Below are 11,614 nucleotides of genomic sequence, written 5' to 3'. Positions count from 1 at the left end.
GCCAAGCGAACTCATGTCATGAACTCGTAGCATGCGCAGGCCGCATGCAGGCATACTCTAGCTTGAGTCCTGCTGGCCACCCAGTCGCAAGAACTAGACCCGGCCTCCATTTGAAATATAATACTGCACGCTTACCTTATCAACCCAAATAGCTTTGAATGTTGCCTTTTCCACAGCATGGATGGTCGCTTGGGTGGTCGCGTCAGCCCACGAACTCGCGAAGAATCACTGCGAAGTCGACAAGCCTTCCTGAGCCCGTGAACACCACGAGCGTGTCTCAGCCAGAGCCCAGAAGCGTCTCGCAGCCAGTGAAATCTGGCACCATCACGAGCTTCATAGAGAAGAACCAAGGCATTCTTGCAGTTGGGGCAATCGCAACGTCTTGTTACGGTGCCGGCTTTGCGGCCCACAGCATCCTTTCAGAATTGCAAATTTCCCAGGTCACTGCAAACGCCAAAACTGACGTCCTGGCAGCGGAGCAGCGCGCCAAAATTGACGTCCTGGCAGCGGAGCAGCGCGCCCAGGCAGCGGAGCAGCGCGCCCAGACAGCGGACCTGCGCAAGGAGCACGCGCAAGGTCTGCTGGACATCGTGTTCCACTCGGACTACTAAAAGTATCGTGACACTGTCCTGCAAGACAAGGCCAACAAGCGAGGCGGGGCCGGGGCATAGGCTCACGGTTTTGTGTCTGGCATTTGCCCATACCGACAGGTGCGGGGGCGATAACGACGGATTCCTGACGTGCTTCTCGACGCCGGGGGCATATTTTGGGAAGCAAATGCCTTTTTGCGATGCCTTCATACCGTGCCTATAATTAGCCCTTGTTTCCGAACAGGTGCCGCCCCTGCCGTGCCTTTTCGTGGCGCTTGTGTGCGGCACGGCACGGGGTAAGTAACACCGCTTCAAGCGTCTGAATGGGTCAGGAAGCAATTAGGGGCACGGACAAAGTACACGCTGGGATCCTGAACACAGAGGTTGCGGTGGGGGTGGGCGAAGGGACCAGGGTGGGGCGGATACACAGGAATACGACCGTCGAGGGGACTGTTTGCATGACTCTGCAGTGTGCATGCCAGGAGAAGGCAACCGCGGTGTTGCTCTTGGATGAGTGCGTTGGCCACTTGGCAATGCGCCACGTGGCCAGTGTCCATTGACAGTGGCCAGTGTCCATTGACAGCTGCCGGCTGCCTCGTGCTCATTCTTGACTCGTGTCCCTGTATTCTCGGCTGCCCTTCGTGCAGGTGCAGGTCGCAGCATTGTACGCATAGCGCAAGGTCAACCACCCACACCGCTATGCTTCAGATGGCCACTGGAAGAGCACGGCACCTCGTGGACACTCAGTCAAGGAGCTGTGTACCTGTCTGCGGCGGATGTCACCGGTGGTTGACATGGAGGCAGGACTTGCTGTTGGTGGGCCACGTGTGAGTTTGATTAGCGTTTTGCTGTGTGCAGAGGGGTTGCGCCGACTGAGTTAGCTAGCAACAGCAGATAGAGACACTTACACGGCATAGGTGGATTAAATATCGTGGAGGAGCGCATGAGCAATGGTGCCGCGGCGCCGACAGAAACTATGGCGACGGTGCAGGCGAACATCGTAAGTAGGCTGGGGTGGAGCAGAGGCCCAGCCATCCCACCCATACGGCTGCATGAATTGACAGTCAGTCAGGCCACATCCATGCTCATGCGGCCGATAGAGCTGCAACGTACTGCACTACATGCGGACTTCGTGCGAGAGGTGAAACAGCAGGGAAGCCAGCAGCAGGCGACTGCCCCGGCCTCAGCTCCCACCGACCAAAACCCAGTGCGCGCGATGCAGAGGAGGATGTGGTGCACAGTGCGGTAGGAGCGGGAGCAACTAGAGATCATGTGGCGCCTGCCAATGGACGGCGTGCCACTGGCAGGAAACAGTCACATCAGCGTAGGCGTGGAGGCGTGCGGGTGTGGCACCTTTGGAGGAGCGCACGGAGCACCGTGCTCGCTGCGAGCCCACCACTTCTGGGAGTGTGCAGTGGCCCAGGCAGTGAGGGAACAGATTGACAACGCGCTGCCGGCATCCATCACCCGGCGCCAGCTGTGGTGTGGGATGTGGTTGTGCTGGCCGCCCTATCAGCTGTGGAGCATGCCAGGAGACGGCTTAGGACAGGAACTAGAGTGGCGCAGCAGCAAGGCGGAATCAATCACGCGGCTGAAGAGGACGCTCTTACCCCAATAGAAGTGGCGAAGGCAAAGGCTGTCACAGGGTTTTGGAGGCGGCTGCACGAACTTGCAGGCCTAGGGCTGCCATGGAAGGGATGGCGGGAAGTGAGCATAGGGCACCCTATACTAGCGGTGCAGAATGGACGCATCAGGGTGCACCAGCCCGAAAGCTAGCATAGCAGTGCTAGTTATTGACTAGGAATGCTGCCACTGCTGGTGCGCTCAGACGTTTTGATGTATGGAGCTCGTAACCGCTGGAAAAAGCGGCGGGTGTTTGCATGTGCGTTTTGTGTAGCGCTAGGTGCGTGTGTTCTTGTTCGAGGAGAGAGCTGTTGTGACCTAGCGGCGTAGCGAGCGTGGCGTGTGCGGAGGGGCAACTGACCCGCTGGTCAGGCGCGTTTCCCTGCTTTTATCTGCGTGCATTTGAGCATTGGAATCACTCTTTGAAGGCTAGCAATAAGTTTCGGGTGAAGAGACGCAAGCAAGAGGAAGAATGGTGCATATAGCGCCGTACACCGATCTGGGAGAGGTGTCGGTGACTTGGCGTGTGCGAGAGCAGGCGAAGCCGGCTTTTGGCTCTCGCTCACGTAGCGTGCGCCGTCAATACAAGACCAACCTATTTCTGTAACGCTTAGAGTGTGCATATCGCTCGGCGTCTCCGCCAGTCGTCGGAATCACTGGCGCAAGCATCAAGTAAGAGGGAGCTTTGCCAAGGCTTTCTGCCCGTTGTTTATCAGCTGACGGCAGTCTGCAGGGAGTCAGCGCCGCAAGGGAATTCCACGCATCCACACGCCCGCGTAGGCACGTAGAATGCATCAGCGCACACGCATGGGCACGTCAGAGCGAGGGGTTGCCTTTCTCTGCTTTTAGGGGCCTGGCTCGTCGGCGGGTTTGAGAAATGTTCAGCTTGACCTGTCCCGTGTGCGGTGGCTTTGTGCGTCTCTCGCCGGCTTGGGAAGAAGGTGCAAGTCGAACGGTGGTGGTTTGGACAGGCGGTGGCTCCTGGGAGTGATTTAGGGTGGGTTCTTTCTCGCTGGGTGAGTGTCCTATGTTGCGCGCGGTTGGTGCAAGCGGGCTGTCTTCCGTTTCTTCTCACGTCTGTACAGTGGAGTCAGGCGCCCTGTTTTTCGCGGCGGTCAAGCGTCGTGGGTGTTTCGTTCGCCGTAGGCTTGGTTTTGTGTGCGCCGGTCAGGTGTCGGCGCTCTCGCCAGTCCAAAGAGGCTGGTAGGCTGCAGCGGCCGTGTTTTCGGGCCCGGGTCTGAGGTCTCCCCGCAGCTGTAACAAACTACTGCAAGTGCGGCACCAAGGCCGCCAGGTGCAGGCGCATGGCATGCACGGCACGCACCCGGGTGCCACTCCCACTCCTGGCTGAGTCCAGAACTAGACCAACTTTGGGGCGCTGGCATGAACCTTAGACCACCTCCTGCAAGGACGTTCGCTCGGGGGGCTCAGCCCAAAAAGGCTCTAACGGTTGATGGCGTAAACGTACTCCTAGGATCCCGGACTGACTTACAGCGGTGCGCATGCGGCAATTATATGCTGGCGTTGCAATTCAGCAGTTGCATGCGCGTCCCTGTTTGCGGCGCTGCTACTCCCTATTGACTCGTGGCCGTTTCCCAAGAGTTACATGTTGCTAACTCGCCCTGGCGTGCTCGCTTACACGCCATGCGGTACGGTACGCACATGCCGTGTGACACCGGCAGAGTGCCCCACCATGCTTACAAGGCCCCCCACTGGCTTCCGAGTGACACGCGGAGCACTGGCTTTGTAAGGTCTGGCCGTCTGGGAGCCACTTTCATTTGCGGTGTCAGCAGCCGGCCGGCTCTGCCCGACCCAGCTATCCAGTCCCGTCATAGGCCATGTAACCCAATGCAGTCCGATCAGGCGATGCCCCAGAACTCAAGCGGTCTTGTCCGGTCCAGTCACAACGTTTCCCCGCCCAACGGTCACACGGAGTCTTCACGTCCAGTAGCCCCTGCCCCCACACCCACGCAAATCACCACCCTCAAGCCCCGGCTCACGCGGCCCCAACCTCATACCCCGCCCACATCCGCCATATGCATGTCCGTCGCCGCGCCGTCCTGCCCCACTTGCCCATACACCTCATGCTGCTGCTGGTGCTGCTGCTGGTGCTGCTGCTGCGCCTCGCCCTGGCCGCCCAACACACCCGACGCGCCCGCCGCGCTCAGCGGCGCCTGCCCGGGCATCCCCGGCACACCCGCCACCACGCCCCGCGCCCCGTCCTCCTGCACCCCCTGGCCCTGCGCCGCCGCCACCTGCGTGTTGCGCATCAGCACCGCCGCAATCTGCGCCGCCGTCGCCGGGTCCGCCAGCGCCTGAGTCAGCGCCGCCATCTGGGGGTTCACGACGGCGGCCGGCATGGCACGGCCGGCCTTGGCCGCCGCCGAGCCCGGCCCTGCCTCCGCCGCGTCCGAGCGGCGGTACTGCCCCGCCGCCGCCGCCGCATGGTGCGGCTGTTGCTGCTGCTGGTGGTGCTGGTGGTGCGCGTGCGCGTGGTGGGGCGCGTGGTGCATGCCCGCGGCGGCCGCCGCCGCCATGCGCTGCTGGTGCATGGCAGCCTGCTGCTGGTGCTGCAGCACCTGCTGAGCCTGCTGGGCCTGGATCTGTACGGCAAGGTGCGCCTGCATCTGAGCCGCCGCGCTGGTGCCGTACTCGTGCTCCGCCGCCGCCGCCGCCTCCGGCGACAGCGGCTGCGGCTGGCCCACCGGCAACGGCCTGTGTGATTGGCGCAGCGTGTGGGGCGCGAATGAACGTGCGATGCATTGTGTATTGGACAGGATTTCCACAGCGTCTCGCAGCCGCAGCAGGTTGACATACAATGACGCGCCTACAGAGACGCCACACAGGGGACTACGGTACAGCCTAAGGAGACGCAGTCCGGCGCACCTGAAGCACGCGGGCCGAGGCAGCGGCGGCCGCCCCGCCGCGGCGGCGGCGTCCGGGCCGCCGTCCCACACGCCCACCGTCTCCGTGCCCGGCAGCGGCGGGTGCGTGTGCAGGTGCGGCAGCTTGCACAGGTCGAGGCGCTGCACCACGGCGGCGTTCAAGAACTCCAGCACACCGTGCAGCACCAGGCGGATGGTGCCGGGCATGGGGCCCTTGCCGCTGAGCATGCGGAAGTGGTTGTCCGTCTCCTGTGCATGGCGCGGCGGCGCGGCGGGATGCGGGCGAGGGAGAGGCGTGGGGTGTGGGCGGGGCGGCCCGGGGTTCGTGCTTGAGTGGTTGGGCAGGCGCTGCTGCGAAAACCTTGCACCTGCCGCTGCTGCCCATGCCGACTCCTTCCCTTGGTGCCCCAGCCAACTGCTACCAGGTCACGTCAGCCGCCCGCGGCTTCCCATCCCTGCCGTCACGTACACCCCTGCCACCCTCGCCCTGCCACCCGCCCTCTCCCTCTGTCCGCCTCACCGGTAGCACCAGCACGCGCACGTCGCGGCCGCCCAGTCGCCCCGCGCCCGCCAGCTCCGCCAGCGCGTGCTCGCTGATGAGCGGGTCGGCGGCGCCGCAGATGTAGAGGCTGGGCGCGCCCAGGCCCAGCAGCGGCCCCGAGGAGTCGCCGGCGCTGAGCGGCTGGCCCGCCGCGTCCTGGGTGTGCAGCGGCTCCTGAGGGGCGCGGCGTGGGGCGCGGGGGCAAGGGGGGCAGGGGACGCAGACTTGGGAGGGAGGGCAACGGATAAAAGGGAGGGCAACGGGGTGAAGAGAAGAAGCATGGAAGGAATGGGTTTCGGTCACAGTTGGTGTGGGCAAGGAGCAGGTGTGGGGAGCAGTGCGGAGGGCTGGGACGTCGGCCCGACGTACACAACGCTGCAAGCGTGCAGAGCGTGACCGCATGTCCCTCACTGCCCAGCGCCTTCACCGGCTCCTGCCACCGCCTGCTCCCGCCACCTCCCTCCGCAATGGGCAAACCCCCTTCCTTCAGAAACCTTAACAAGCTCCCCTACTCTCCTGCTTCCCTCCCTCCCCGTTCACCGCCGCCCTCCCCCAACCCCTCACAACCGCACCACCCGCCCGCCCACCACACCGCCCGCCCACTCACCCTCAGCGGGTACGACAGAAACACGTACCCAGCCACCAGGCTGCGCACACGCGGCGCCGCCAGCGCCGCCACCCGCGCGCCCGAGCCCAGTCCTGCCAGCACCCAGCGGTTGACGCTGCGGGCGTAGGGGCACGTGGCGGCCACGTCCACGGCCTTCTCGAACAGCGCCACGCGCCGCGACTCGGGTGTGGAAGGGTGCGGCGCGATAAAGCGCATGACGAAGAAGCCTGGTGTGCAGGAATGGGTGGCAACGGTGGCGGGGGGGGGGAGGTGTGGATCACGGGGGCGCGGCGAGGGTCACGGAGGTGGTGGTGAGTGCGGTGGCTGGCAGGGCGGAGGCACAAAGGCGCGGCGCTACACGCCAGTCCAGTGGACCTCCGGTCCTCAATCTCTAGCAAAACGCCGCCGTGGTCCGATGCCTGGTTATGCGGCGCTTCCGCGCCCTGCAGCGCGGAGGGCACCCGTAATTCTAGCACGATAGCCTTGCTCCCGGCAGCCCAAGCTGCAAGCAGCTCCCATGCGGCCGTGACCATTGCCGTCGCATCTCTAGACACCCCTTCCCCTGCCGCCCCCCGACCTCCCACACACCTGCTCGCGCCAGGTGGATGGCTAGGTCCACGATGAGCCGCCCCCGCCAGTCGCTGACGTCGTCGCCGTGCGCGACCACCACGCCCAACTCCTTCACCTGTGAAAGGCACGGGGAGACAGCGGCGCGGCGGAGCCGCGGCGGAGGTTTGGTTGCAGCACCAGCACAGCGAGTGTCGCAGGCGGTGGCGAGAGCGATGGAGTGCTCGTGAGCTAGCATTCCGTCAAGTGTTGCTGGGCGCCACTAGCTCCCTGACCCACCACATCTCTGCATCTCCCGCAACAGCTAGCACGCGCGAAGCCAAAACAGCGCTGCCGGGTGCTGCCCAGACCTTGCGGTCCGCCACGTAATCCACCCATTTTGTCTGTCCGCTCGCCCGCCCGCCCGTCTGTCGGTGCAGCCGCTGGTTTCCCGGGTCTGTGCGCCCTTACTTACTCCGCCGTCCGTTGTGTAGTTGGGCGGGATGTGCAGGCACGCGTCCATGATGCCGCCTCCCGACCCGAGCTGCAGGAAGGCACACAGCAGCGGGAGATGGAGGAAGCAGGGGGCGGCGGTAGAGCAGAAGGCCGAGGGCTAGACGCAGACAGGGCAGATGCAGAGGCATCAACGGCTGCTAGCGGTGTTTGGCACGCCGGTGTGTTGAGGGGGTGTCCGGGGGTTGTACGCGTTGGGTGACACGCCCGTGAGGCACGCGCGCGGTATCCCGGACACCAACGAACACACGTGTGCGCCGCTGGGCGCACTCCGGAGGACATATGCCCAGCCCCAGCCGGTTTCCCCTCGCCCACTCTTGCAGCCCTCCGCGCAGCCCTGGCCGGAACCGAGGGTTGCCGGCTTTCTCACAAGGGCACGCACCTCGATTTCGACCATCGCCTGGAGCACGCCCGCGTCTCGCATATACGTGAGCTGCCCCGGCTGCACGGAGGCTGCGAGACCATCCTCCACGTGCCAGTGAAAGCGCACCATGCTGCTAGAGCCTCAAGCAGAGGCAAAGAGGCTGCTCAAGTTAACAAGGGGCGAGACCCCGCGAACCGGCCTGCACGGCACCGGTTGAGCTGTCTTTGGCAGTAGGATAGTGTTATTTCTCCATCTAGAAGCGGTCAACGCATTACACGCGGGTTCTGAGCAATCTTTTGAAAGCTAAGGAGAACGGAGCAGGCAAACGGGCGGGAGTGCTAGGTGGGCTTGCGAACTGGTTCCTATAATCTTAAGATATTGCTACTGGCGGCGGCTAGCAACACATGCAAACTATTGCGGCAAACCCGGGGCCGAGATGGACTTGGCGGTCCATGCGCGGCGTCGGCGAAATGGCGACTAGAGCCGAGGCGGCATGAATATCTCACTTCCCTAAGTCAATGTATACTTCTTGAAATAGCACGGCTGCTCTTGCGACAGCCACGCCGCTGGGCAACGATTGCAATTCCCTGCACCACCGCCTGCACCATTCATATACACCAGTCATAAGAATGCTGGGGGACTTGAACTTGCCGATGGACGAGGTGGAGCCCGCCTTGCACCGCGAGCGAGTCGCGGCACTGCTCGCAGCGGGGTACGACGCGGTGGCAGTGGTGCACACCGCCGCGGGGCGACTGTCAGAGGCGGACCGGTGAGCTTAGCAAGGGCGCAAGCTTTTGGTGCTCCCACCACATAATGATAGGTTTTATCCTGCGCACGCCTCCTGGACGTTGATGAGACTGAGTGGGGCACAGTGATGACCAGCTTGCTGCATCGCATTATATGACACGCATGTACTGGTCGCCGTCGCGGCCGCAGGTGCAAATTCCAGCCGCTCACCGCCACCGAGCTCGCCGCCGCGCGCCCCGACGCCCGACGCGTCCTGGTGCTCCGCGCCGGCGCCAGCACAGCCGCCACCGCCACACTGCCAACTGCTACTGCCGCCAACCCCTCAACCAGCACCTCCACAACCACCGGCAGCAGCAGCAGCAGCAGCAGTAGCAGCAGCTGCCACCTGCAGCAGCTGAGTCGGCTGCACTTCGTGGCGGCGGATGTGGTGCAGGCGGCGCAGCTGGGCTCGGGCGGCGCCAACGGCGAGCTGCTGCGGAGCTACGACCTCGTGTCCATCACACCCAAGAACGAGCGGGTGCTGCACATGGTGCGCGGCCGGCAGCGGGGGCAGCATCATATGCTTTCGCGAGGTTGGAAACATGCGCGATAGCCGCCGACCGGATTTGTCGGCGGTGACGTTCCACACGTTCATGCGTGCGTTGTACCGTACTTCGGATATAACACAACACACCACGCCGCCACACATCACGCATGTACAGGCCTGCACCAACCTGGATGTGGACATCGTTTGTCTGGAGCTCAGCAGCCGCATGGCCATGAAGCTGCGGCCGCCGGCGGTGAAGGCGGCGCTGAGGCGGGGCGTGCACTTCGAGGTGGGCGGGCGGGCGGGGATGGAGCGTGTGTGTGGGCCTGGGAGCAGACTGTGGGTGCAGAGGAGGGGCCTGGTGGGATGGGTATTTGACCTCTGGAGAGAGGCTAGCGAGTGGCGACAGCTTATGCTGATACGGTGCTGGGTGCAATTATGTGGTGCGGCCTGCCGCCGCCCCACCTGCCTGCGCCGTCATTGTCCCCGCCACCAGCTCTGCCGCTGCCGCCGCCGCCACCGCCGCCACTGCAGATCTGCTACGCCCCCGGCCTGCGCGAGGTCACGGCACGGCGCAACCTGTTCTGCAACGCTCAGGCGCTGGTGCGCGCCACTCGAGGCCGGGTAAGGGGCGCGTCCCCGCCTTGCCACAGCACTCCGCCACCCCTGCACGCCACCCGCCCCGGACCCCCTTGCCGCCATCTCCGCCGTCGCCCCTGCGGTGCTGCCCTCTGCCCGCTCTGTCGCCCCACGATGCCGCTCCCCCGTGCCGCCGCCGCCTGTGCAATCCCTCGCCCTCTTGTGTGGCCGCCTACAGAACATCCTGCTGAGCAGCTCTGCCCGCACGGGCTGGGAGGTGCGGTCGCCGCTGGAGCTGGTGCACATGGCGGCGCTGTTTGGACTCACGCGGCAGCAGGCGCAGGTGGGCGTGCGGGGGGAGAAGGAGGGGAAGGAGGGGAAGAAGGAGGGGAAGAAGGAGGAGGAGGAGCAGGGGGAGGAGGGGGAGGAGAAGGAGGAGAGGATGCAGGTTGATAGGGCTGCTAGCCGTCAGTGCGCATGTTCACCGGAGCTGCCGGCTAATGTTGATCCGCTGTCTGCCGTTGCACCGACCTCTGTGCACAACTTCTGTGCCTACCTCCTTGCGCACCCCTCTGTGCACAACGACGTTTGTGCGCAGCGACTTCTGTGACTACCTCTTTGTGCACCTCTATGCACACGCCTCTGTATACACACCTCTATCCATCATCACACCTCAGGATGCTGTGCGCCTGGCGCCGCGGACGGTATTGGCACATGCGGCTGCGAGATTGGCGGGCCGAGGCGCGGCGGCCGTCGGCACCGCGACGCCAGCTGCGGGCGGCGATGTGGAGGTGGGTGGGTTACTATGATGTGCGTCATTTGTGTAGGCCGCGTGAGTTACGGGGCACCCATGGCTGCCCCGCACCATACGGGGCCAGCGCGTTCCCGTACAGCGTTGACCAGCTGACGTTGACTGGTCGGCTGGACGCCCGACTGACTGAGTTGTTGTAACTGCTTCTGCCGCTGCGTGAATGTGGCGCAGATGGAGGACGTGGAAGCGGCGGCGGGCGATGCGGGCGAGGACGGCAAGCTGCAGGGCCAGCAGCCGCAGCAGCTGCAGGCGGGGCGAGGCCGCGGCGCGAGTGGCGCGGTGGGGGCGGCGGCGACTGCTCGCAAGCGTGCGGCCGGCGGGAGCTGAGGGCTCCGCGGTGCCCTGCTGCCATGTGCAGCTGGATAGGCACCTGGCATACATCTGCAATTGGAATGGGGGGTGCAGGTGTGGTGCGCATTGCTCGGAAGGGCACGTCAGTGCTCTGGCCGGCCCGAAAAGACGGCACAAATCACACGGCTGATGCGCAAGTATATCGACTCGCCGGCGCTCGTACTAGTTGTGTAGTGCGGGCGCCATGGCGTCTCTGCCATATGACCGCCAGAGCCACCACCATCCACCATGCCCACTGCCGCCGCCTCTCTACCTGGGGGGCTCTACACGTTAGCAAGCCCCAGACGCACCCAACGATTCGGACACTGCCGTACTGCGTGTCCTTCCTCACGGCATTGCGTGAGCGTCAACTAGCCTGACACTTGAATTATTCCGGCTGTGCGGACTGGTGAAAAGTGTGGCTGCAGCAATGCAGGACCTCCGCTTTTCCACTGGATGCCTTGCATCCGCGCTGCCTCCCTTGGGTGAATGGCTAAGAGTACTTGCATCGTATTGCAGGATGCGGCTGCCGGTGACGGGGGTGTGGATGAGGGCGACTGTGGAGGCGCGCTGCGTAGTCACTCGGGTGGGGGCTGTCGCGATGTGAAGGAACAGCGGGAAGACCTGCGGTGGCTCAAGCAGCGGCTGCTACGGGGGCGCAGTAGCACGTGTCCGGTACATTGTGTGCACGTGCAGGTGTGGCTCATGTCACAGCTCTCGTTTTTTTGCGTGCGGTGTTCCCGGCGTTTGTGGTAACGCCCCAAGGTCGCACCGTCGCGTCCTGGCGTTTGGGCAAGAGCTATGTGCGCTGGGTGCATGAGGGACGCCCAGCAGCCCACGACCCGTGTCAATCAGTCCTAGGTGTGTCGTGCAGCTCCAGGATTCGAACCCGAAGCAGCTAGCTGCGAAGATAGGAAGATGTAAAATGCTGTGGGCCAACTTCTCCGCGCTT

General features: G+C 64.0%; 3 protein-coding genes across 3 annotated transcripts; 2 read left to right on the top strand and 1 right to left on the bottom strand.

Annotated features, from left to right (window-relative positions):
• On the top strand, positions 1-3,485 carry CHLRE_02g088151v5 (uncharacterized protein). The gene is made up of 3 exons (XM_043059370.1): positions 1-792; positions 835-886; positions 1,238-3,485. Exons 1-3 carry the CDS (start codon positions 778-780, stop codon positions 1,381-1,383), a joined length of 213 nt encoding a protein of 70 aa, XP_042927004.1. The 5' UTR covers positions 1-777; the 3' UTR covers positions 1,384-3,485.
• A 318-nt stretch (positions 3,486-3,803) lies between these two features.
• On the bottom strand, positions 3,804-8,040 carry CHLRE_02g088100v5 (uncharacterized protein). Its single transcript, XM_043059369.1, has 7 exons — positions 7,688-8,040; positions 7,268-7,336; positions 6,835-6,931; positions 6,247-6,473; positions 5,619-5,813; positions 5,100-5,347; positions 3,804-4,928 (listed from the first exon to the last, which is right to left on the bottom strand). Exons 1-7 carry the CDS (start codon positions 7,796-7,798, stop codon positions 4,226-4,228), a joined length of 1,650 nt encoding a protein of 549 aa, XP_042927003.1. The 5' UTR covers positions 7,799-8,040; the 3' UTR covers positions 3,804-4,225.
• Positions 8,041-8,190: 150 nt separating this feature from the next.
• On the top strand, positions 8,191-11,598 carry CHLRE_02g088050v5 (uncharacterized protein). Its single transcript, XM_043059368.1, has 7 exons — positions 8,191-8,438; positions 8,606-8,945; positions 9,118-9,231; positions 9,477-9,566; positions 9,760-9,864; positions 10,199-10,312; positions 10,504-11,598. Exons 1-7 carry the CDS (start codon positions 8,299-8,301, stop codon positions 10,657-10,659), a joined length of 1,059 nt encoding a protein of 352 aa, XP_042927002.1. The 5' UTR covers positions 8,191-8,298; the 3' UTR covers positions 10,660-11,598.
• The last annotated feature ends 16 nt before the right edge of the window (positions 11,599-11,614 follow it).

The sequence above is a fragment of the Chlamydomonas reinhardtii genome, chromosome 2, assembly GCF_000002595.2.
Source record: "Chlamydomonas reinhardtii strain CC-503 cw92 mt+ chromosome 2, whole genome shotgun sequence".
Taxonomy (NCBI): domain Eukaryota; kingdom Viridiplantae; phylum Chlorophyta; class Chlorophyceae; order Chlamydomonadales; family Chlamydomonadaceae; genus Chlamydomonas; species Chlamydomonas reinhardtii.
The sequence above is the reverse complement of the archived record's forward strand: the minus strand, read 5'-3'. Positions and strand labels throughout refer to the sequence as shown.

Excerpts from the sequence above, each read along its gene's own strand:
- CHLRE_02g088151v5 (XM_043059370.1), top strand. Across the intron at positions 887-1,237 it reads TGTGTGCGGCACGGCACGGG|GTGCAGGTCGCAGCATTGTA; the intron begins GTAAGTAACACC and ends CCCTTCGTGCAG.
- CHLRE_02g088100v5 (XM_043059369.1), bottom strand. The coding sequence starts at position 7,798 with ATGGTGCGCTTTCACTGGCACGTGGAGGATGGTCTCGCAGCCTCCGTG. Across the intron at positions 7,337-7,687 it reads AGGCGATGGTCGAAATCGAG|CTCGGGTCGGGAGGCGGCAT; the intron begins GTGCGTGCCCTT and ends GCCTTCCTGCAG. Across the intron at positions 5,814-6,246 it reads TTCTGTCGTACCCGCTGAGG|GAGCCGCTGCACACCCAGGA; the intron begins GTGAGTGGGCGG and ends CGCGCCCCTCAG.
- CHLRE_02g088050v5 (XM_043059368.1), top strand. The coding sequence starts at position 8,299 with ATGCTGGGGGACTTGAACTTGCCGATGGACGAGGTGGAGCCCGCCTTG. Across the intron at positions 8,439-8,605 it reads CGACTGTCAGAGGCGGACCG|GTGCAAATTCCAGCCGCTCA; the intron begins GTGAGCTTAGCA and ends TCGCGGCCGCAG. Across the intron at positions 8,946-9,117 it reads ACGAGCGGGTGCTGCACATG|GCCTGCACCAACCTGGATGT; the intron begins GTGCGCGGCCGG and ends ACGCATGTACAG.